A 24,569-nucleotide genomic window follows, 5' to 3' on the forward strand; every position below is an offset into this window, starting at 1 on the left:
CAAGGGCTTTAGCAAGGAGACAAACCACAGCCGGGTGCAGAACTGTATTCACCTGTAACAACACTCCACGCAGAAAGCAGACACATGTGGCCTACAGGTGCCACCAACAGGGAGACAGAGGCAGGAAAACCCCCTTGGCTCCCAGAAGGCCACATCCCAGGTTATTCCCAGGTTTAAGTCCCATTGGAGTATTAAAATAACCCACTGCAAGTGGTTACAGCTTGTTTTAAACCTCTCCATACACAATCATGCCACAAATAGGGTGTATTTTCTCTTCCAAATCTGAAGTTGTTACTGACTTGAACATCCACACGTGCAATTTGGGTTTTAATCTGTACATCATAGAAAGGCACTAAAACAACTCCAGCCCCACGCTGCTGCCTCCTGGGCTTGAGGAGGAGGAGGAGGAGAGGAGGAAGATGTTGGTCCCCAACACTTAGGGACCCTATGGATGGAGCTGGGACCTTCATCTCCCTTTCCCTCGGTGGACGGCAAAAAGGGCAGGAGGAAACCGTGAGCTTCTCCCTCGCAGCTTGTTTCCAAGGAAGATGCTCTCTGGGATGGTATGTTGGTATGTCCTGGCTAAATCCTTTTTCCTTATGCTGGAGAATGTGTGCTGGGACCCTTTGCCTTGTTCTTTTCAGCCTTGAAACTGGGAGAGAAATGGTTAGCTGTATTCCAGCCTGGCACTGGGGTGATGAGGCCTCATGTGCCCCACGAGTCAAGGAGAAAGGATTTGGGCTGTGAGGACCCTCCCTGGAGCAGAATTGGGGTCGCCCTGACCCCATCCTAATGCAGGGTGTGATGGTGACTCCGTGCCAGATCGTACCGAGGGCCAGCGCCTGCGATCCTGGGAAGAGCAGGTAAAGAATGGCCAGAGCAAGGTGTGGAGGAAGAGTATGAAAGGATGAAGGCTGGTCTTTGCTTGGGATGGTCAGGAAGGGGGCTGGACAAGGGTCTGGGGGGGGCTGCGAGGCAGAGCAGGGGTTAAAGGCACTAGGGGGTACGGCCTGATCCCCCAAACTGCTGAGCCAGCATCTGCTCTTAGAGCACTGCCAGCCCTGCCAGAGCCACCCCTGGGTGCCAGAGCCTCTGCCTGAGACCTGGGGTGCTGCCTGGGATGTCCCATCCCTCTTCCAGTGCCATCCCTCCTCCCTGATAACTATGGACCACCCCCCCCCCTCCTCTGGTGCCTGCTGCAAATGGCACCTCTCCCTCTGCATGGCGATTCTGATTAAAAAAATAAGTGTGCATTTATAACTGTATATAAAACATGTACAACATGTACAGCCCCTGCACCTCTCCAGTCTTCCCAGGGTGGGTCCGGGGTCAGCTCTCCCATCCTGGTGCTGGCCTTCAGGGATGGCACAGTCCCCAGGGAGCCCCAAAAGCCACCATGCACCCCAGGATGGGTGCCAGGGAAGACCGAGTTGGGAGTTCCATGGGGCAAAGCTTTGTGCTTGGCAGGAAGGCAAGGCTGTAGCAGACACAGGGGTCTGTGGGCATACAGGAACCTGCTGGTGCGGAAAACATCAGCTGTGTGCCCCCCTCTCCACCTCCTGTGGCCCCCTGGTATTCCTGAGCAGAGCTGGGGGGGGGGACGTGGTGGGGTTTTCAGGCCGGGCAGCAGCAGCACAGGCATTGGCAGCTTCTCCTGTGGGGCTGGAGCCGAAGTGTTTTGACAACATCAACACCAGGTTTAAATAATTCACATTGTGGTAAACTTCATTCAAAAACAGGGGGAGGAAGAAGAGGAGGAGGAGAGCAGTTACAACAGGGATACCCATGTGCAAAACTGTAAACCAGGCAGGGGGCTGTAGGCGACCTGTCTCCCCGCTGCAGCGGTAAAACCAAACTGTAGATGGCTGCAGGCTGGGCTCCTGCCCTACGGTCCTCCACGGTGAGAGGGCATCAGCTGCCGCTTGGAGCTGTGAACAAAGATGGGAGAGTAACTGCATCCTGATGGAGCTCCAAAGCCTCTTCCAGAAGGAGGGTGAGGATCCCGGTGCTGCTGTGGGGTGTCTCCGTCCTCCCCCTGCTCGCTCTCAGGAGGAATCGCGGTCCATGCTGCACCCCAGGGCTTCGATGTCATTGCTGATGTGCGAAATCATCCGGTCCCACTCGTCCTCCTCGGAAGGAACGGACTGGTCGTCCGAGCTGCCGGCAGCGCCGTTGCCATTGGTGGTGGAGTTGGAAGTGGTGCTCAGAGTCCGCCTGTATCTCCCAAAGCTGTCTGTGATGATGCCCCGGCCGTCCTTCACCCCGATGGTCTCCAGGAAGTTCTCAAAGTGTTGGCTGTCCTTCTCGGGGATGAAGGGGCGAAGACCTGGAGCCGGGAAGAAAACACAAGGAGAGAACTGTCAGTATCATTTGTATGGCACAGACACCTGGGATGGATTTGCACATGGATTTGCTTGGCTGTCTGAAACACCCCGAGTTTCTGAGCACTCCAGCAGAGCCCTGCTGCACTGTTGTGTCTCAGCTTCCCCAAACAGCACAGGGCTCAGCACAGAAGCCTGTTTAGGGAGCAGGGAGGGATGAGGTCTCCTGAGGACTCCAGATCCCATTTTACACCCCTGAGAATTGCAGCCTAGAAAATCCTGCTAAAGTGGGATTTTCTGATTTCAAGAGGATCGTCTTCCAATTCCTCACCCAAACATATTGCTTGGCTTTACTGAGCTTATTGCTGTCACTGCAGCAGCCCACGCTGCAGGCTGCACTCAGGGAACATCTGCGCTGTCTCCCTCGTGCCTCCCACCATGGGGCAAGGCCCCTGGAGGGTGGCTGTCACCTGCTGTGAGGCAGAGGGGCAGCAGGATGCAGACTGGACACACCACTGATTACCCTTTGAGGATCTGAGTAACTACCTTGGTTTTGTTTGTATTTAGAGGTGGGGTGTCCCATGTTGCTGACAAAGATGTTGAACAGTGCCCGTCCCAGCATAACCCCCTGAGGAACACCCCTCATCATTAGCTTCCACTTGGACATTTTGCTGCAGACCACAACTCTTTGAGTGTGACTATCCAGCCAGCTCCTTACCCACTGAGTGGTTTATCTGTCAAATCCATGTCCATCCAGTTTAGAGACAAGGATGTTGTGTGGGATAGTGCTGAATGCCTTGCACAAGTCCAGGTAGATGATGTCAATTGCTCTTCCCTTATCTTCCCAAAATTAAAGCAGGGAGTTTGAGAAAGGAGGGATCTGAAGAGTCCCTGAGGCTCTCAGCTTCTTTTAATGAAGGGGAACAGAAGGGTCCTGCTCCCCTGTAAGGGTGCACACCCTCCTTCCAGCACCTTGAAGTCCCCTTCCAGGGAACACAGATTCAATATGCCTGGATGTGCAGCACATCCACCACCAGAATTGCTTGATGTCAGGCACTGCATGGCTGGCCAAGGACCAGAACATTCTCTCTCTCTCTCTCTCTCTCTCTCTCTCCACCAGTGGGCCCAGAGAAGCCTAGTGCCTGGTCTGGAGGCTCCCTCTGCAGTCAGGAAGGAGAGCTGAGCATCCTGAGGAGAAACTCGAGCCTATAAGGCCGGGGCCTGAGCAATATGGATCCAGCTGCTTTCAGGAAAGAGGTACCATCAAGGGAGAGACCAATTGAGATGCTGTTCCTTGCTTGGTGACATCCCAAGGAATCTCTGTGCCATTCACAATTACCCCTCTGCCCCCTCAGGAGGACCATGCATCAGTGAGTGGTACCAAGCACATCACGAGGGACTGGGAGCAGACCAATGCCAGCTCTCACCTTTCGCTTGGTCACCCACAATTGATCCCTGGCAGCTGCCACTCACCTAAGAGCAGGAACTTCCTGCTGTCCCCATACAGCTGCTTCAAGTTGATGCAGAATTCATGGATTGAAGCCCCGTTGCGATATTCGTGCAGGAGCATTGCAAATTGCTGGATCTCTTGGGAAGAGAGTTTAGTGCGGAGCTGCAGAACAGAAGCACAGCGCAACCGTCACTGAGAGTTATTAGGAGGAAGAGATGATGTGGAGCCTGAGAATGGCATTTATTGGGTTTACTGCTACTTGAAAAAAGCTGCACCAGTAAACCAGCTCATCCCAATGGAAAAGCAGGACAGGCTGGTGTGACCCACTCTGGAGCTGGCAGCTTTCAAACAGGGACAAGCTGTGGCCTGTGATTCACGAAGTGATGGACCTGGCGCACCGTGGATGGTGTAGCATGCCTTTATGTGGTGAGAGGGGACTAAGGGATTGGGGTGCTCCTGCAGAAGGATGCAAGCCTGCGTTCAGGTCCCATGAGGCCTCCAAGTACAACTTGTATGAAAAGGAGGATGAGATGTTCCTATACCAGCATGAGCTCATGCTTTACACGCCAAGGCAAAGAAACCAAATCCTAAGAGCACCCGAATGCCTTAAAGGGAAGAAAACCCATTCACTCCAAGGCCCTGCCACCCCAAGGATGCCCTACCGTCATCATGTAGTCCTGGAGCAGCTCTGTCGCTGTGGTGCTCAGCTCACTCTCACTGACTGTCTTAATGTGTGGAGACTGTTGCGTGGAGAAGGAAGAGGGGGAGTTGTCACCTGCATCCAAGGTTTCTGGAAAAGAACTGAAATGCAAACAGAATGTGAGTCCTCCAGATCTCCTTGGCACCTTCTGCGTCACTGGTGGTCGTGGCATGGGAGAACCTGGAAAAGCGAGGAGGCACATGGAGACATGCTCTCTGCAGTCATGCTGGCAGCCTACAGCTCCTGAAGGGCATCTGAAAGCTCCCACGCAGCACGGGGGGGGACTTTAACTACATTGGCTTGGTGACCTGCTGAAAATGAAGGCTTATGTGGGGAAATCTCCAATTGCTTTCTCCGTTTGGAATGGGAAAAAAAGAAATCGAAGCCCCTTATTTTGTGTTAAATGTTAAATTTTCAAATAGCACCAGTCAATTTTAAACAGCTGGTTTGTGTGTCAGGTTTTCAGCCCACAAATGCCATCAATGTTTTCAGCAATCACTGATTCAGGAGGAAAAAAGTTACCACAATACAGAGGTTTTGGGAAAACCTTTCTCCCCACTCCAGCTTGGACTTCACCAAGGCAAAGCAGCCGGGCAAGCATCGTATCCATCCCCACTTTGCTGACACAGGGGACTGGGCATATGTTGTGTACGTGACCTTCTCTGGAAACCCACAGTGGTGGAACAATCCAGGCAGGGACCAGGGCACTGCACACACACAGGAAAAACACCATCCAATGTTTCAGCCAGACTGAGCAGAAGCTTTTCAATGTGCAGACAGCAGCAGTTTCTGCTCTGGGGGCTTTAACCCTGGCAGCAAGGCCACACAAATAAGCCTGAGTGCTGAGCGAGCACAGCATGCCATGTTTTACTTACAAAGTGCTTGCTTCTGTTTCGTAAGATTCCTTAACATCCACTTTTGTAGAAGAGTCGTCTGCAAGGAAAGCATTCAAGACATGGGAGTTTGAGAGGCAGAAACTCGGTGCTTTTCCCCAGCCCATGACCTAAACAAACTGATTTCTGACTTGGTTTTCCCAGCTGGAAGGTGAGAAGTGCAGGGCTGGGGCCAGGATGGTGCCAGCGGTGCTGTGGCAGGACTGGACACAGATTCAGCAGAGATGCAGAACCACAAAGGGATTGTTTTATGAACTGCTTCCATCCAACATGAATAGGAAAGCAAAGGGTTTGGGGGGAAAGGATAATGGTTGATGACCCACAACCCAGGTGGGGAAACATCTGCAGGCACCAGAGAGTCTTTGTACCTGTCCAACTCACACTCAATTAAAGCAGAGGAGAGGGTTGTTTTCAGTACCTTGCAGGAGAGAAGCCACCAGACCAACTCTGACCTCAGAGGGTGGCAGGAAAGAGGCGGTGGACGTTGATGAAGATGAGGAGAGACTCTCAGATGGGCCCAATAAGAAAAAAGCAACGGGGAGAGCCCAGACTTACCGCTGTGTAAGGACATGTGCCGTGTCGGTGTGGAGGCCCCATCAAATATTGCTCTGTCCAAGAAGTCTATCGTGGACTCAGTGTAAACAATCTGGAAGACCTGGCTGAGAAGTGAGCACAGCTCCTCGGCAGTCACCTTGGGAGGGAGCAAAGCACTGGTACAAGGCAAGAAGATGCAGATGCTGCGGTAGCCTTTCTCTTTGGCTTCCTAGGGTGGGTATGCCATGTGGGACAGTGGTGTGTTCTATTTGTAGGGCTGTCTCAGTGAGGACATGGAACCCACTCATCCAAGAGCCTGGGCACTACTCGACCCACAGGGTCTCCAGGACTGGAGGTACCAAACTTCCACCCTTGTTAGCTACCTCCTGCTGTCCCATAGGGTTTTCCTCAGTGCTAGAGGAGAGAAACCCTGGAGATCTACCACCTCTCCAGAGAAGCATCCCAGACCTCTTCAACCACCCACACCCAAGTGATAGGAGATGGGATGCTCTACCATCATCCTACAGCTATTAACACCCAGATTTCATGCTGACATTCTGTCCTACCACTTAGTACAGATCCCTGGGATTTTGGCTACATAACCTACATCCCAAATAGGTGCAGGCACCTCAGAGACCATTAGAGCTGAAAACAAGGCGAGCAAAACTCCAGCCTGAAGGCAAAACAAAGAGAGATCAGAATCTCTGGATTCAGGCATCAGATGAAACAAGTTTCCAGGTCAGCAGCAGGAAAATGCCCTGGTTAGCAGAATCCCATTGTGGGAGGATTCAGTCATCTTCATAGATTTGCGGCTGCTGGTGAAAGCCTGGGGCAACAGGCACCACCACCAAGGGAAAATCATCTTCCAATCTGCTTATGCCCAAATCAGGTCTGGGGTAGCGACCAGGTTTTCCCCTCCAGGTAGCATCCTGTGTGCCAGCAAAGCCCAACCCACAGTCTTACAACTGGTCCTATGTGTATCACACAATATATGGCCATATGGTCAGGTAAGAGGCGATACTTGGTGAAAGCAGGGTGAGGCCACCCTGGGGCTGATAGCTTTCCACCATCCACCTGAGAAGTTGTGGCCACCCCAGTCTAAGAGCCAGAAAACCTCCCCCAGTCCCAGTGTGGTCAAAATCTGAGAATGACTCTGGAAGCAACCCCAAGGTGGGGCAGTTTTAATGAGTGTCTTGAGTCTTACTTTGTTCTCTGTGGCCAGGACCACCAAGCAACAAGCTTCAACAGGAACCACCCCGCTCTCAGACAGCGAGCCCGAAGTAAGTGCTTTGGAGCTCTCCGCACAGAGACTCTGGCTTGGGGAGATTCCAGGGTCCTGAGCTGAGAAAGAGAGAAGTTATGATGGAAACCTCGAGGCAGGGAAAGAACAAGGAGTCCTCCCATGGCAACCTGGACTCTGAAAAGAATGCCTGGGGAGAGAGCAAAGTCCCTAGACCAGAAGCACAGAGGATCCCATGGCCGGGAGAAAGCACCATGGAGGACAGAGCTCCCAGAAGCTCAGGATCTGCACCTGAACACTGCACAGGGCCAACATCTTTAATGCAAAGCCTTTAATTTAAAGCCAGTTCATAACAACTCTGTAAGCTACCAGCTTCAATTCCATGGCTTAGCCAGCCTCAGAAATCCAGCATCAGAATTACAGCTTTCTAAGTCACTTACTCATTTATTGTATAAGCTGTCCTTTGCTGTCACATGGTTTATAATCCACTAAGTCACTGTCATTACATCTTTTAAGTAGCTCAGCATTCTCCAGATGCTCGAGCCCGAAACCACGCAGGTATGACAAGCACAGAGTTGCCAGGAACAGACTGGAGGCAATCCCCAGGTATTACAAAAAGTGAGGTGTGTCAGAAGTGATACCACCCCTGTTATTCACCACAGGCATTTAGACATCCAACATGGCAATGAAATCCTCCCAGCAACAGCACAAAGGTTGTGAAGAGCAGGACAAGTTCCAGGCACAAATTCAGGCTGGGGGAGACTGGATTGAGAGCAGCCCTGAGGAGAAGGTCCTGGGAAGGTTGGTCAGTGAGCATGTGCTTGCAGCCCAGAAACCAACCATGCCCTGCACTACATGACCAGCAGGTCGAGGGAGGGGATTCTTCCCCCTCTACTCTACTCTGGTGAGAACCCCCCTGCAGTTCTGTGTCCAGCTCTGGAGCCTCAAAGTAAGGATGTGGAGCTGTTGGAGTGAGTCCGGAGGAGGCCACAAAGATGCTCCGAGGGCTGGAGCACCTCTGCTATGGAGACAGGCTGAGAGAGCTGGGCTTGTTCAGCCTGGAGAAGAGAAGGCTCCAGGGAGACCTTAGAGCAGCTTCCAGTGCCTAAAGGGGCTTTTGACAAGAAAGCTGGAGAGGGGCTTTCGACAAGGAGCCTGTAGGGATAGGACAAAGGGGAATGGCTTTAAACCAACAGAGGGGAGGTTTAGATGAGATCTGAGGAAGAAGTTCTTCCTTGTGAGGCTGGTGAGGCCCTCACACAGGTTGCCCAGAGAAGCTGTGGCTGCCCCATCCCTGGCAGTGTTCAAGGCCAGGCTGGATAGACCTTGGAGCATCCTGGTCTAGCAGAAGGTATCCCTGCCCATGGTAGGGGTTTGGAACTGTATGAACTTTAAGGTCCCTTCCAACCCCAACCACTCCATGATTCTGTGAAGGGTACCTTGGTCTGTTCTCATTCAACATAACCTTTGTCCTGTGTCTTGTCAGGCTGGCTGCCGTCCTCCATGAGCACAACTCTGGCTGTTGTGAGGCTCTGGCTTACAATCCCAAAACACAGCAACCCCAAAATATGAAGCCACATCTTGCTTGTGCTGGCCACAACCTACCTGTTTTCAGCACGACCAAGTGAGAGGAGTCATCTCGGATGTAGGAAACAGATGCGATGTCATGGATGGGGACCCTGAGGATGAGATCTTCTCCATCCCTCCACACCAGCTTGATGTTGTAGGCAGAGAGGCTGATGACAGCATCATGTTCTTGGGTCAGCTGCCCTGGGAGCTGGTGTGCTCTCTACAAAACATTTACACTGATTTGCCCAAATGTTTCCTCTTTGGTGATGGGCTGGTAATGAGCTTCCCTCCCGTGTTTGTAATGCCAGGATGAAGGACACCAATTAGACCAAGACCCAGCCTGAAGGCAGCTACAAAGTCTACTCTTATTCTATGCTGCACAGAGAGGTGATACAGAGTAGGTCACTCAACATGGTAAGTGCTCACCTTTGCATTATCGATCAGATGCAGGATTTCTGTGCGGCTGGAGGGATTCAGGTACCCTGGGATGGATGTCAGTTGACCTAAATACTGGGAAAGAAGAACCAAACCATTACCACAGTACAAACACACAGAGAACAGCCCCAAACACACCAGCTACTGCAAGAAAGACACCATCAACACAGAGCAAAGGGGTGGTGGCCAAAGGCTGTGTTTAGGACATGCTATATATGGAGGATCTGTCATGCCCTGAAGCCACCATAATGCTCTATATAATTATATAGAGTCTATATATATATAACTATAAATAGTTATATATATAGCTTACATAGATATCTCTCTCTATATATATATATAAGTCCCAGCCAGGCAGATGTTACCTTCACTTCTTTCTCGATGTAGTCATTCAGCAGCACATCAGGTTCGACGCGGTCAGGCAGGGACACCACCACCGTATGCAGAGGCCGCCTCTCCGTAACCTTCTCCTGGGCTTTTTTATCTCGCCCTTTTTCACCCTTCAGGAAGACTCGTTTGAAAGGAGACACTATTCCAGGCTGAGGAGAGAAAGAGAAACACCGGGGCCTTGGGGTTAAGGGTGAGAGAGGGAGTTTCTGCAGAGAAATGGAAGGAAACTACAAGAGCAGGTAGGGACAGGACAAGGGGGAATGGCTTTAAACTGACAGAGGGGAGATTTAGATGGGATCTGAGGAAGAAGTTCTTCCCTGTGAGGGTGGCAAGACCCTGGCACAGGTTGCCCAGAGAAGCTGTGGCTGCCCTATCCCTGGCAGTGTTCAAGGCCAGGTTGGATGGGGCTTGGAGCAACCTGGTCTAATGGAAGGTGTCCCTGCCTGTGGCAGGGGGTTGGAACTGGATGAGCTTTAAGGTCCCTTCCAACCCAAACCAGTCTGTGATTCTATGATTCTATAAAACCATCAGCACTCACTGCCCAGTGCTCCTCCAGCCTGCAAATCTGCACTTACAGCCTGGTTTGACCAGCCTTAACCACTGAGCAGAGAGTCTGGATTTAGAGCTACGACTCCACAAGTGCAGGATCGTCCACTGAAAACCCTTTTCCTGGGACATCTCATGAGAACACAAGTGCCCACTACCAAAATGGGATGTTCTTCCCCTAAAGTCAGGATGCCCAACCTTTCAGTGAAAAACAAATAGCTACCCAGATAAGGAGTGGTAAGAGTCAGCAAGCCATGACCAAATGCTTCCTCCTTGCTCCACAGCCATTTTATATTTCACCCAAGCATTTGCAGCAAGCAACTCGAAGGATTGTGAAAGGAAAAGGCAGAGAAGCTGAAAACTTGTCTGAGGTCCCCGAGGAGACCTACGAACAGGAGTACATGACACAGGAGATGGCCTTCCCTAGGAAAACCAGCTATTGGCTGTTCCCGAAGCACTGAGTGCTGGGTTTGGAAAAACATGGGAGCCAACACGAGTCCAGCTGGCAGCAGCATACACACATGGCTCTCAGTTATAGAGAGAGCATTGCCACCATCCTTCCACCTCGGCATGGGGCAGACAGCCCAGGAATGCTGCATGCTCAGGGCCTGTCACCAACCTGCGTTAGATCCCTACCAAGTTCCTCACCAGCCTGCCCCATGGCTGAATGACTGGGAACGTGCACGGATGTCTCCAATTCAGTTTACCAGCTCCAGTGGATGTTTTGAAGGGGGCAGATCCAGGGCTTGGGATTCCCAGCAGTGTGAAATGGCCACTGCATGGACTGGAGGGGAAAGGCAGAGCTCCTAAGCTCCTCAGTAGATGCCCCACGCATGCTCGGCTCTGGCTGCCCCATCCCAAGGCAGTGATGCTTTCTGCATCCCGCTCCTCAGGGCAACCACACCTTGACTTCCCCGGTTCTGCACATGGAGAAAAGATGGTTCCAAGGCAAATTAATTGAATATAAACCAAGTGCTTCTGCTCAGGCACACATGGAGTGCTCTGCAACCTCAAAGAACAGCACCCTCCAGCAAATTCAACTCACCTCTTGCCACAGTCCACTGCAGGACTTTGCCTTAGAAACCACTGTCAAGAAGAACTGCTGCAGACCTTTCACCTAAACTGCTCGAGCCTTGCCACAGGACATTATAATTGGCAGGGGAACACCATCACCACGTCACCTACTCCCTGCACAGCAGCTCAGGACCATGCTCAAGTGCATGCGTGGGACCTGCTCCCATCAGGCAGCCTCAGCCTCTCCCATCTCCTGTTGCCTTTCCTAGTGTAGACGAGCATGGGTTGCTGTTGGCACTGGCGCTGTTTAATAGCTTTGTCAGTGACATGGACAGTGGGATTGAGCACCCTCAGCAAGTTTGCTGACAACACTGAGCTGTGTGGTGCAGCCAACAGGCTGGAGGGAAGGGATGGGATCCAGAGGGACCTGGACAGGCTGCAGAGGTGGGACAGTGCCAACCTCATGCAGTTCTACACAGCCAAGTGCAAGGTCTTCCACATGGGTCAGGGCAATCCCAAGCACAAACACAGGCTGGGGGAGACTGGATTGAGAGCAGCCCTGAGGAGAAGGACTTGGGGGTGTCGGTCCATGACAAGCTCCCCATGACCTGACAGTGTGTGCTTGCAGCCCAGAAAGCTAAGCGGGAACTGGATGAGCTTTAAGGTCCTTTCCAACCCAAACCAGTCTGTGATTCTATGATTCTATCTACATGAACAAGAGGGATTAAAGCCAAACCAAAAGAATTTGAAACCGTTGTATTAGGATGGGAAAGTGGGATGGAAAAGCTCCTGGATGAATAGTATTTACCAGCTCCCAGAGTGAGCCAGGCACCACAAGGACATCGGGGACAGCATGGCCCTGAAAAATGTCCCTTGGACCAGGGAGATAAAAATAGAGAGCTTGTAGGACAGAAGGGACAGAAAACAAAGCTACACAATGTTGGCCTTGTGAAACAGCTCTGCCTTTACAGCAGCAGGACCAAGACCACCAAGCACTCCAGGTTCTAGGGAAGGCATCCTGTTGAGGGGCTGGGACCATTCCTAGCCCCAGAAAGGAGAAAATCCTGAACACAACAGCTCTTTTTGCCAAGACCGGTGCATGGGGGGCTCTGCCTCCCCACCTACAAGAGTGTCCGACCCAAAACCTTGGTTGCTGGTACATAAACATCTCATTCCACCAGCATACTGTAAGAATCAACAGCAGAGATGCAGAAATCTGCTGCCAAGGTCAGGGTTGTGCCACAATGGCCCCAGAAAGCCTCCCCCTCCACCAGCCAGGGTCTGGCAGCTCCAGTTCAGTTCACCTCTCCATGCCAAGGCTGCTGGATCTATCCTAGTCCATCTGGAGCAAACCAGAAGAAATGTGTTTTTCCCTCAAGGATGCAGGCAGCCCCTGTAGGGCTGGGAGGATGCTGCAACAGGACCATCCCGCACCCCCTGAGCCCCAGGCTCTCCTCGAAGGAGGATTTGGGAAGCCCAAACCAAAGACAAAGGCGTTACCCTGCATGACACAATGTGGAACAGCAGCTTCTGCATTTCTGGGAGCCAACATAAAACCAGCACCTACCTCGTTCTCCATTGAAGTACCCACCTAACAGGGAACAGAACCAAACAGTGCTGGAGCAGAGCCTTTGGTGGCTTCACTGGAAGCACTTCCAAGGGGGGAGAGAAGCTGCTATCCTCGTCTCGGGGGCTTCCCAAGCTCGCGGCCCGTGTTGAAGGGCAGGCAAACCCGGCTTGTGGCCAGGAAGTGCAATAACCACAGCTTCCTTCTGTTACACGCAGCAACAGCGACAAAATCAAGTTGCTGGTTAAGAACTAGCAAGGTCTGGCAGCAACAGGGCCGGGCGCAAGGCAAAGTGAGGCGCTGAAGCCCATTTTAGAAAGCTTGATCATGTTTCTGGTTCCCAGACACATCGGCAGCCTCCTACACCCCTAAACCCCGTGGAACTCCTCAGCATCCTTTGGCCTTTGCCACTACAGCCTGGACTTGCACCCAGGATGGAAATATCCCCAGCCCACAGGAGTTTTTAACCCTGGTTCTTCCCCTGAGTTTCAGAGCTGTTTTGTTCTCGAAGAGAAGCTGTGGCTGCCCCATCCCTGGCAGTGTTCAAGGCCAGGTTGGATGGGGCTTGGAGCAACCTGGTCTAATGGAAGGTGCCCCTGCCTGTGGCAGGGGGTTGGAACTGGATGAACTTCAAGGTCCCTTCCAAGCCAAACCACTCTGTGATTCTATGATCTATTGAGACCAAGGGCTGTAAAGCTTTTTGAGGTTCTGTATTTCTAGTCCTTAAGATTCACATCTGAAAAGCAAAGCTTGGAAATGAGGCTCCTGCCTGAGCCAAGGCCTCCCAGGAGGCCCTTCAGGAGAGAGCAAAGTGTTCAAGAGAGCCCTGCAGAGCTCAAATGCCAGCCCGAATCAGGCCCAGAGGATTAATGAAAACAAGTTGCTCATTTCGCAAGCAGAGAATCAAATTAAACAGGTGAAGGCAGTGATTTCTCTGATGAAATCCGTTTTGAGCAGAGGCAAGAAGGAGGTCGGTTGGAGAAGCGGCACCCAAAGACCTGACAGGTTGCAGCCCATTGGTGCTTGCACCTTGCAGATTCTTCCAATCCTGGAGTGCAAGTGAACCTCTCCAGCACGCTGCCTAATTAGTAGGTTTCAGGAAAGAAAGATCTCATTTCTCCTTAAAACCCATAAAATAAGCTTCTTTTCTCCTCCAACCCCTCCTTGTCCACGATATCAACCTCTGAATGCAACTTCCCAGCCCACCTTCCTGCACTTCTCTCTGGTCCAGAGGCATCTGCAGCAGAACAGCTTAGGCAGCCCTGTAAAAGCCGCTAGGATGGGGAGCAGGGCTTGTCTGGAAAGGATGGGTTCATCCCTGTGCCAGGGAACCAGCCGGGCATGGGCAGCATAGGCAAGAGATGCCAGGAGCTCATTCCCACATAGCTTGCTTCTCAAAAGCATATAAAAGCATCTTGAAATCAGGAGAAGCAGCAGGGAAGTGGTTACATGAACACCTTGTACCAGCCAGGACTCAGCATTTCATGCTCCCGGCAGAGGATGGGAAACATGGTCACTCCTTAGGGAAATGCAGTCAATTCTCAGGACCTCTTGCTACCAATGCCTCTGAAATTCAGGAGGGAAAAGGTCCTTTCATCCATTTAAGGAGGCATTTAAGACTTGGCTAATGCACAGAATCATAGAATAGTTTGGGTTGGAAGGGGCCTTAAAGCTCATCCAGTTCCACCCAACCCTGCCATGAGCAGGGACACCTTCCACCAGACCAGGTTGCTCCAAGCCCCATTCAACCTGGCCTTGAACACTGCCAGGGATGGGGCAGCCACAGCTTCTCTGGGCAACCTGTGCCAGGGCCTCACCAGCCTCACAAGGAAGAACTTCTTCCTCAGATCTCATCTAAATCTCCCCTCTGACAGTTTAAAGCCATTCCCCCTTGTCCTGTCCCTACGTACTCTTGACAAAAGTCACATAGGTTTGAATGAGAGACACTGGAAAGGAACCAGAATGGAACATGCCCCACCAGTGTCCCCCCAGAATCCACCTAGGCCCAGGGCACATGGTACTCGTGAGTGCCAGGGACCAACTGCCACCAAGCTGGTGGCTTGCTGGGCCTGCACACCCAGCCATGCATCCTGGCCCCAGCTCCCACTGGGCTTTGAAAATCCCAAGGGAGCCATTTCTGGGAAAAGGGAGGATTTAAACTTCATTTAGATCACCACTGCTCCAGCTGAAGCACTGGCAGTTTCCTGCTTTCATTCAGAGCTCGACCTCTTGCACCCATCAAAAAACCACTGAGGCCTTGCACAGCCCCTTTAAATACATTCAAGCCTTTGAGCTGAACACGAAAGCGAAAGTGCATCCCTCTCCTTAGCAGCAGAAACAGCTTCTTAATCCGCTTGAGTGGATTATCTCAAATTTGTAAGGCTAATTCTCCCCCAGCACATCTGCATGGAGATCAAGGGAGCCCAAGCTCTAAACAGCCACTCAGTGCTGGTGCTGGCTGGCAGTGCATCCCCAGGACAGCCTGCATCCCAAATCCAGTTATCCTGTTCCTAAAGGGATGCACAGCACGCTCCCTTTGGGTAAAGGCATAACTATCCTAGAGAGCTGCCAGCAGTGCTTCAGGACCAGGCTGTGTTTGGGAGCAGATCACAAAGCCAATCTCAAGCTTACTGGTGACGTGAAGGCTTCAGTGGAGGGAGTATCTGCACAAAGGGAGCACGTGATACAGCACTGTGTGAAATAATAAGCCCAAAGGGGTTCTTTGTGAGCTTACTGTCAGTGGCAGACACAAGGAAATGAAGAAAGGACCACAGGGCATGTGTGGAAGGACAAGAAGTCACAGGAGGTGCCTATCATAACAAAATGTGAAACCAAGCAAGAAATAAACCACATTCAGCTTGTTTAGAGAGATCTGGCAGGTCAGAAATAAACTCCAACCAGACTCCAGCATGGTGATGCCACAGAAACATGGCTTTGTGGGTGCAGAATAGGCTCCCCAGCACCACCCACTGTGCTCTATGAGCTGAGGGCAACGAGAGCACAGGTGGGTTCTGACCTGGGAAAGCCAGACATGCGATGAGTATGTACTCTGCATCCTCAAAGTAACGCTGCAAGTGTACAGCCTTGCCAGAAGAGCTTATTATTTCTCTTTCTTTGCGCCACAGAGAAGCACTGCAACACTAATACCTGAAGGGGGAAGCCGGGAGTTGTTCAGCCTGCAGAAGAGAAAGCTGCTCTAAGACAAAGATCTCAGAGCAGCTTCCAGTGCCTAAAGGGGCCAACGTGAAATCTGGAGAGGGGCTTTTGACAAGGGCAGGTAGGGACAGGACAAGGGGGAATGGCTTTAAACTGACAGAGGGAGATTGAGATGAGATCTGAGGAAGAAGTTCTTCCTTGTGAGGCTGGTGAGGCCCTGGCACAGGTTGCCCAGAGAAGCTGTGGCTGCCCCATCCCTGGCAGTGTTCAAGGCCAGGTTGGATGGGACTTGGAGCAACCTGATGTAGTGGAAGGTGTCCCTGCCCATGGCAGGGTGTTGGAACTGGATGAGCTTTAAGGTCCCTTCCAACCCAAACCACTCTGTGATTCTATGACATGTTGTTTACTGATGCTCACCAAGACCTTCTCTGGTCCTGGACCAGAACAAGGCAGGAGGACTCAAACAAGTATCAGCGGCAGCTATGACACTCAGGCAGATGTGACTTTTTCCAGATCATCCTGTCCCTGTAATTAGGTTTGTTTTGACTTGACCAATACTCAAGCTCATCCCCAAAGAAGCCAGTCAGATCTCTGAACTTGCAAGGGGATGGTCAAGGAGTTAGCTCCTGTCCTTGCTAGGAAGAGGACTGAGCTGCCTTTGCTGTCTACAGCCCAAGCAGCTGAGCACAAGCCAAAACTCACGTTCCACAAGCAGCTCAGCAATGCACGCAGCAAAGCCAAGCACATTTGCAGTTGTCTGACCAGCACTGGCTCCCAGCCCAGTGCTAGCAGCCCAGGTTTCTGAGCAGGGATGGGCGGCTGATTCAGCGCTAAGGAGCAGGACCCTCTCCACATTTAACTTCAGAGGTAGTTTCATTGAGGAACATCATTTGGTGCGACATGTGGTAGGCAACCAGCCCCTAGTAAGATGGGATGGTCCCCTCTACCCCAGGTCCCACAAATGCACCATTCAGACCCCACCACTGCAAGGGAAAAATACATCAAGAGCTCAGCAACCGCACAGGAGCCATGGAGAACCCCCTCAAACATCCATGTGGGATCTATGCTGAAGACCATCTTCTCCAGTCTGAACAAGCCCAGCTCTCTCAGCCCGTCTCCATAGTAGAGGTGCTCCAGCCCTCAGAGCATCTTTGTGGCCTCCTCTGGACTCACTCCAATAGCTCTGTGTCCTTCTTATGTTGCAGCCCAGAGCAGGACTCCAGGTAGAGTCTCACCAGAGTGGAGCAGAAGGGGAGAATTCCCTGCCTTGACCTGCTGGTCACACTGCTGGTGATGCAGCCAAGGACACGGCTGGCTTCTGGGCGCAAGCGCACACTGCCAGGTCATGGTGAGCTTCTCATGGGTCTCCTTTCTAGCCCTGACAGCTTCTCTCCAACCCAGCCAGCAGGCAGATCTTCTCTGAGATCACTCTGGCCGCTCAGAGAGCCTCTAGATCCTACCATCCTGCCCAGCAGCCTTCTGGTGGGACAATCTCCAGGCCCTCACATGACTCTCCATGACCTGACTTCATCTCCCTGGGCTGGTCCTGCTGGCCCTGGCATCTCTTGCTGCTCCCCATCTCCCTGCAGGCTCACACGGAGCTGACCCCAGTGGTATCAGAGTGAAATGATAAAAAATATCCCTATTTCACCTAGATTTGACATCACTGTATTTGATTTCAAAGCCACTCCTCAACCAAACACATCATCAAATATAAGTAATGTAGAAACAGACTTTTCCTAAAATCAGTGAGCCTGGCGCCTGAGTCCAGCTTCAAAAACACAAAGAGGGCAGCAGCTCGAGATGAAAGGCAACGGCTGCACAAAGCCCACTTACAAAGCAAGGCTCAGCTCTGTGTTTTCACATTTGGGACCGCCCTGCCAGCTAAACCAGGCTCCAGCCTCCCTGACAGGATTTTCCTCTAAGGCAAGAGGAAAGGAATTTTCCCCAGCTATTTTTAGCAGAGCCTTGTTCCTCCTGCCAGAGAGATTCCTAAGGCCCGACTCGGGCCTCCACCCACAGCTTTCATCCCCGGGTACACAGCCGAGCCAGGCTGAGCTGAGGCATCTGGAAGAGGCCAGAGGCAGAGACACACAGGAGGCTTGCCCTGACACAGCCTCGCAGGCTGCAGTAGAGCCTCTGGGCTGAGAATAAGAGGGAAAGGCATCAACACAGCCACTGGCTAAACCCTCCTTTAGAAGCAGCACACCTCTAAAAGCAGTACTAAGAGCAGCTCAGGAGCTCATGGGCTTGATTTGATCTCTTGCTGCCTCCCTTCCTAATTCCATGAATCCATCTCTGCAGGACTGGACAGAATTTAAGCCCAGCTGACAGAGAAGATTTAGATGTGATCTGAGGAAGTTCTTCCCTGTGAGGGTGCTGAGGCCCTGGCACAGGTTGCCCAGAGAAGCTGTGGCTGCCCCATCCCTGGCAGTGTTCAAGGCCAGGTTGGACAGGGCTTACAGCAACCTGGGCTAGCGTAAGGTGTCCCTGCTGTGGAAGGGGGTTGGAACTGGGTGAGCTTTAAGGTCCCTTCCAACCCAAACCAACCTGTGATTGTATGATTCTATGATCCCTGATTTTCCCAAAACATTTCTGTCCAAGGTATCAGGACTAAGAGATTTTGAACACTTGCCTTCTTTGTAAGTTTAAACATTTATTTCACATCCCTAAGGTTTTTTTCTATCCAAAACTAAACCTCCAGTGTTTTCTCCTTAAGCTCAGCTTCTAGAGTCACGCTGAAGATGGAGCTTCTCACAAACAAACCCCTAAGGAGATGGCTGCCATTTGTCCATCCTTACAGCATCCAAAGGTTTTCCAGCATCAGAACCAGCTCTAGGAGGTCTCTCCCCCCATTTCATTGCCTCCCACAGCTGTGCCAGTTCAGGTCCTTGGAAGAGCAGGAAGTGGTGTGACAGGCATGGTCTCAGAGGGGCGGTTGTACCAAAGCACTGACTGATGCTGACAGATCCTGCAGGTTGTTTATCTGGAGTTCCCAGGACCCTGCCAGCTGCAGGCAGGATTTTAAGGAGGGGAAGATCACACCCGCCAGCCCAGCTGCCTCTTCAAGCTTTGGAAGCAGACATGGAAGGCCACCCACACAGAAAAGATCAATACTCTGGGTCCAGGAGGTGGATGGGCACCACAGGGAGAGCAGGCAGCAGGGCACTGGCAAACAGACACACTACCTCAGGCAGTCACAGGTAAGGTGAGGTTCTGACTTACTGGTGTTCTTCACATGATATCATGCATGTCACAAAGAGGGAAGGGAACAGAAGGGAAAGAAGAGGAGAAGGAGCAGCCATGGGAATGTCTACACACCGCTGGGCCCCAGCTGGAGGCTTGTCCTCTAGCACAGCCACTTGAACTTCATTTTTCAGGAGATTATTCCCATTCTTTGCATACTGAAAGAAGAAAGGTGAAACACCCAGAGATGCAATTACACAGTTTATGGCTGTCTGCTGGGAGGATGGTTTCACAAGGAAACACCCTTTGCATTGACTCAGTGTAGACATAAACTCCCCAGCAGGTTTTTGTCTAGACTGTCAAATAAGGGATCTGTGATGTTTCTGGCAGTAAGAAACAAGGTCTGGGTTGTTTTAGTGTGTTCTCTGGGATGTGCTGCTACCCATTTCCATCAGTCCAAGGAGCCAAAATCCCTACACTGAGAATGCATGTGTGCAGCTTATGCACCTTGAAGCTTTTCTTTCCTTCTGAGGACACAGACTGTACTGGGGACACAGAAGGACCCTTCCCATAAAAACAAGGGATGTAAAGTGGTGCCAGCTCCTTCAAGGAGTCCTTAGCGGAGAGGTGGCTTATACTGTCTCACTGTGCAGCTTGTAGTGTTCAAGGTCACATGTGATTTACAACATGCAAGAGAACAGAGGAGCTGTGTGGATAACTTGGCTTTGTGTCCCACAGCACAGGGATGACCTCCCAAGCTACTTAAGACACACTAAAACTGTCTCCTCCCAAACTCAGTCTCCCCCTGTGCACAAAGACCTCTTCTCACTGGTGTTTTCCATGAACAAAGCCAGCTGAAGACATGGTGTCACTGGTTTCTGTGTCATCATCAAGCCTCAGTCCCAGGCAAACCCTGCAAGGAAGACTTCCCAAGGTGACATCCAGCTCCCTGAGGCAACTGCTCCTCTAAATTCAGCACTGTTCCAGCTTCAAGGGTGACTCCAGCTTTATTCTTTCAGAATAAAGTCTTTCAGAAACAGCCTGGCTGCACCTACACAAGGCAGACAGAGCTCATCTGCTTTGGGTGGAAGCATCTTTCATTTCCAGCAGTAAAAAAACCCCAAAAAAGCCCTATATGGGATGGTAGGTCACTAAGGCAGCATCTCACCACGGCCAGCTTTTCATGTTAGCTCAGCTGGGCTCTGGAGATTTTCCGTATTTCCTGCCTCATGTGCAAGCTGCTCTCAAAGACGACTTCACACCTCAAATTAAACCAGGAAAGGTGGCCATTTCCTGCTTTTAATCAAGAAATCACTTTATTTTACTAACCTAACAAGGTTACAAAACAAACGCAGGGAAGCCCAGACGTTCACTCAACCCAATGTCCACATCCAGCAGCACAAAGTGCACTGTCGAAGTTCATTTCTAGAGCTTAGTGTACTTACTGTGGTTAAGAAGTCTGCTTGGCAAACTCCTAGTGCACGGACACGAGAAGGGTGTGATATAGCTGGCTTCTAGCTAGGTAAACACAAAAAGATACTTTGGGAGACAAGGAGAAGCTGGTGATCAAGTCTGCAGATGCACACAAGTTTGGTAAGACTAAGCAAAGAATCTGAAGGACTTTATGGAAACACTGCTTCTAAGTATCTCTTCTAAATGGTATTAAAGCCACTAGAACGGGAAAAAGACAAGCAGAATTTTATACAAGTCAAATTAAATTTGCGGAGATGCTTCAAGAAGTCTCTGCTCCCTCTTTTCAAGATCTGGGCTTACCATATATTCCCTACATCCTCAGCTGGCTGGCCTCCGGTGCAGTCCCAGCACATGGATTTAGCCATCCACCAAGTACAGACACTGGAAGTGCTGCCAGCCCCAAATCCCGAAGCCGTTTTGAAATGAAGCAGAGAGAAGCTACGCAAGGGAAACAAGACAACAGCTCTCAGGGACACGATTGTATATTTCCAAAGGACAGGTCACAAGGGAGGGAGGTGCTGCCCCAACCCACCCTATTCCAGAGCTTCCCCCTATGATATAGCAGCACATATAGCTGCCAGAGCAGAGCTCGGAAGCAAAACAAGCCACCATGGAGCAAAACTTGGGAGTTTTTCATGCTGAAATGAAGCTTGGCAGGCTCAGGAAGGACCCACGCAGGCTGGCAGGTGGGAAGCAGGGAGGTGCAGGTGAGAAACCAGAGCAAGAGCCTTGGCCTGACTCAGCCACAGCTGGCACAGACCTGAAAACTCCCTTCAACTGCATCCACTGCAGTTCCCCTCTGGAGGAGCGGGATCAAGTGGCTGTCTCCAGCCAAGGTGAGGCAATACCTTTCCTCAAAGGATGCCGATGGTTCAGGCTTCCTGACCTCAGGCACACATGTAAGACACTTGCTATGGGCAATTTCACCACCACTCAAGCTGGCTCTTGACATTTCCTCTGTTAGGAGCCAATTTCTTGAGAATATTTATTTACTTAACATTATGCCAAGACTTGGAGAAAACCAGTGATTTAGGAATCCTTTTACCATTGGTATTCCTGCCCAGAGGAATTCAAATGCAGAGGAGGAAGTCTGAGCTCTCATTACCCACTGGCGGATCAGTCAGGCTCTGACCTTTGTGCTCCGGTTTCAGCTTGGCAGTTCTCTTGGTCTCCATAAATCCTTTCACTGCTTTCCTGACAAAGTTAATTTATTTCAGAGTTATTTTTATTTATTGACAATGCTGTCTGCCCCATAAGCACAGAGGCTGAGCCACCCGTGACAGCAGCTACCTCCAACCTGGAAGGTTTCCAGACCTCCCTTTTTGCCCACTTCAGCCACCCAGAACAAGAGGAAAGCAGAAGAGCTCCCCTTATGCTCCAGAGCATAATTAATCCCATTTATTTCAGCCCCTAGTTCTGCTTTTACCTGCCCTTAAGGCACCAAAAGGCAGTGACACCACGACGGCCAGTGCTGTTCTGCAGTGGCTTTACCTTCCCTTGGAAACACCAACAGAGCGGACGCAGTGAGTATTGGTTGTCCTACCTTGCCTCTGAGAAAATCTTGAGTGGCTTAAAAGCATGGTATCAAAATAAGGATTAAGGCAGGAACCAGCTGTAGTTTGAGATCACAAATGTGAAGTAAGTTGGAAACCCATATGTCAGGCTCCTCACAGTCCCTGTGAAGTCCCTCACCTGGGTTTGGGCTGGTCCCATAGGCACCAGGTCTCCCAATTCCTGGGCAGGAAAGGATAAAAGGGCAGCCCAACACTACAACCTGGAGAAATCAGCTGTGTCTAAAGCTAAGTGTAGAGTCTGACTCTCCTTCCATCTCACATCAGAAATGGGAACACAAGTTGTGCAACTAGACCACCCTCCAGCTTCTCCTTCATCCAAGTCTCCTGCTTTGAATCCCATTCCTGGCTCACCCCATCAAATGGTTCTAAAGCTCTGCCAAACTCTCAGAGGGGATCTGCCAAGCTGTATGGACCATGGCTGCAGCACATCTTGTGATGCCACTGGCCTGCCATGACCTCTCTCCTCACAGCTTCTGGTGCCAAACTGCTCCCTGAGCTCTACCTCCTTGATTGGAAGCTCATTCCCCACTGGAGGTACCGCTCCAGACACAGGCATGCCACAGCATGGAAACACACAGCAACCAGGTAATGTTCTCAGACTTGGAGGTGAAAATCACGAAACTTCTTTGGAATGAAGAGAAACAGAACAAAGTCATCCAAAACCTAATGAACTGGGGGCTGGAGCACCTCTGCTATGGAGACAGGCTGAGAGAGCTGGGCTTGTTCAGCCTGAAGAGAAGGCTCCAGGGAGACCTCAGAGCAGCTTCCAGTGCCTAAAGGGGCCAAAAAGAAAGCTGGAGAAGGGCTTTTGACAAGGGGCCTGTAGAGACAGGTTCAGGGGGAATGGCTTTACACTGACAGAGGGGAGATGTAGATAAGATGTGAGAAAGCAGTTCTTCCCTGTGAGGGTGGTGCCCAGAGCTGTGGCTGCCCCATCCCTGGCAGTGTTCAAGGCCAGCTTGGACAGGGCTTGGAGCAACCTGGTCTAGTGGAAGGTGTCTCTGCCCATGGCAGGGGGTTGGAACTGGATGAGCTTTAAGGTCCCTTCCAACCCCATGCGATTTTACAATATACCTGGAGAACCAGGCTCTGCTGTGTGTCACGGGTCCATGCAGATGAGCCTCTGACTGAAACACCCCACAGGGCAAAGCTTCGTATCTACCAGCACACCTGGGCTGGTGAGCCCCCATGCAACAAGGCAGCAGATGGGAAACATGGAAACTGCTCAAGTTCAGAGAGTCTCTGGGCTAAACAGACACAGTCTTGTCTCAGAGCGCTACGTCTGCGTGACTTCAGCCTTTCACCAGCACAGAAACAGGCTGCCCCTCTGAAAGAGAAAACATTATCTGCTTTCTGGATGTTACACCCAAAAGAGGGAGGCAGAGGCTTAAAAGAGGGCTGCAGGATCAGGGATCCCTCATGCTTTTATCTGGGGCTAGAACCAGACTTGTGTGGGGTCCCAGCTTCCATCATGGGAAGCATTACAGAGTGCAAGTTACACTTCTTCAAGCTGGTATTATTACTCCAGCCAGCATTCTGTGTGAGCAGTGCAGTCTGAGGAAGCTTTAGCTTTGTCTGCTATTCTCTAACCAAACAGCAAAGCAAGTATTTACCCAATTACATGGTAGAATTATTCTGTACCAAGCAAAACCCACAACAGCAAAAGTATTTGGACACAGGGACACGAGCCCAGCAAAATATCTGTGTTGCGTTAAGCTGCCGAATCTGTCCTTCCCCACACCGGCCTCTGCAGCAAAGCAGCAGTCTGGAGTACAGTGAAGGTTACCAAAAGCTGAAGGTCCTACATGGCACCATTCGCTTCCACGGTTGTGAAGACTCAACCCCGAGTAAGTGCCCCCTTGCATGGTGCCATGGCCATTTCTTGCCCTGGATGAGCTCCCCACAGAGATGACCCCAGCAATGCCCTTGCCACCAGCCCAACTCCCTCGTGCTGCTCCAGGCTCAAAACCCATAGGAGACACAACTAGGATATGCATAGAGGTGGAAAATAATAGGGGTGGAGACACCTTGACAGCAAGCAGCAGCAGCAGCAAGGATGCCTTCCCTCTGCTTCCCACAAGCATCCACAAGACGACAACACGTTCGGGCTCCATGTGAGCATCAAGCAGCGCTTCCAGAAGAGCTGTATCCCTAAGCCTCAGGGAAGAAACCTCATCATCACCCTGGCGCTCTATCTGGGCAAGTATTTCTGCACATCCTTGCAGGTGAAAGCAAATACAAACCAAACACTCCCAGGAGCTGTGGGAAGCCAGAGCAGCCAAGGCAGAGCATCTGATTACACCAGTCTCAGCCAGCTGGAAGGTATTCCCTATGGCTGGAAATCAGGACACACTGTGACTCTGAAGCAGAGCTTTGTTGTCCCCAGTGCCTCCCAGCTCAGGGAACTCGCTTCCAGTCACAGTTGCTATTCACATCCCGGTGCCAGCTGACACAAGGGAGGATGCACAAATGCAGAGGAAAAGGGAGGATGAGCTGGGAGCTGCTGCAGAGGCAGAAACAG

General features: G+C 51.4%; 1 protein-coding gene across 1 annotated transcript in view; it reads right to left on the bottom strand.

Moving 5' to 3' along the window:
• Window positions 1–162: 162 nt before the first annotated feature.
• CCM2 (CCM2 scaffold protein) overlaps window positions 163–24,569 on the bottom strand; it is a 33,792-nt gene continuing 9,385 nt past the window's right edge. The window contains exons 2-10 of the mRNA XM_080610196.1: window positions 9,508–9,681; window positions 9,134–9,217; window positions 8,744–8,927; window positions 7,103–7,239; window positions 5,920–6,055; window positions 5,347–5,404; window positions 4,434–4,572; window positions 3,795–3,933; window positions 163–2,326 (exon numbers count right to left, since the gene is read on the bottom strand). Coding sequence (XP_080466322.1) covers window positions 2,046–2,326; window positions 3,795–3,933; window positions 4,434–4,572; window positions 5,347–5,404; window positions 5,920–6,055; window positions 7,103–7,239; window positions 8,744–8,927; window positions 9,134–9,217; window positions 9,508–9,681 — 1,332 coding nt within the window. The 3' untranslated portion in view covers window positions 163–2,045. The remainder of the gene's footprint in view (window positions 2,327–3,794; window positions 3,934–4,433; window positions 4,573–5,346; window positions 5,405–5,919; window positions 6,056–7,102; window positions 7,240–8,743; window positions 8,928–9,133; window positions 9,218–9,507; window positions 9,682–24,569) is intronic.

The sequence above is a fragment of the Psittacula echo genome (assembly GCF_963264785.1).
Source record: "Psittacula echo genome assembly, chromosome: 2".
NCBI classification, from domain to species: domain Eukaryota; kingdom Metazoa; phylum Chordata; class Aves; order Psittaciformes; family Psittacidae; genus Psittacula; species Psittacula echo.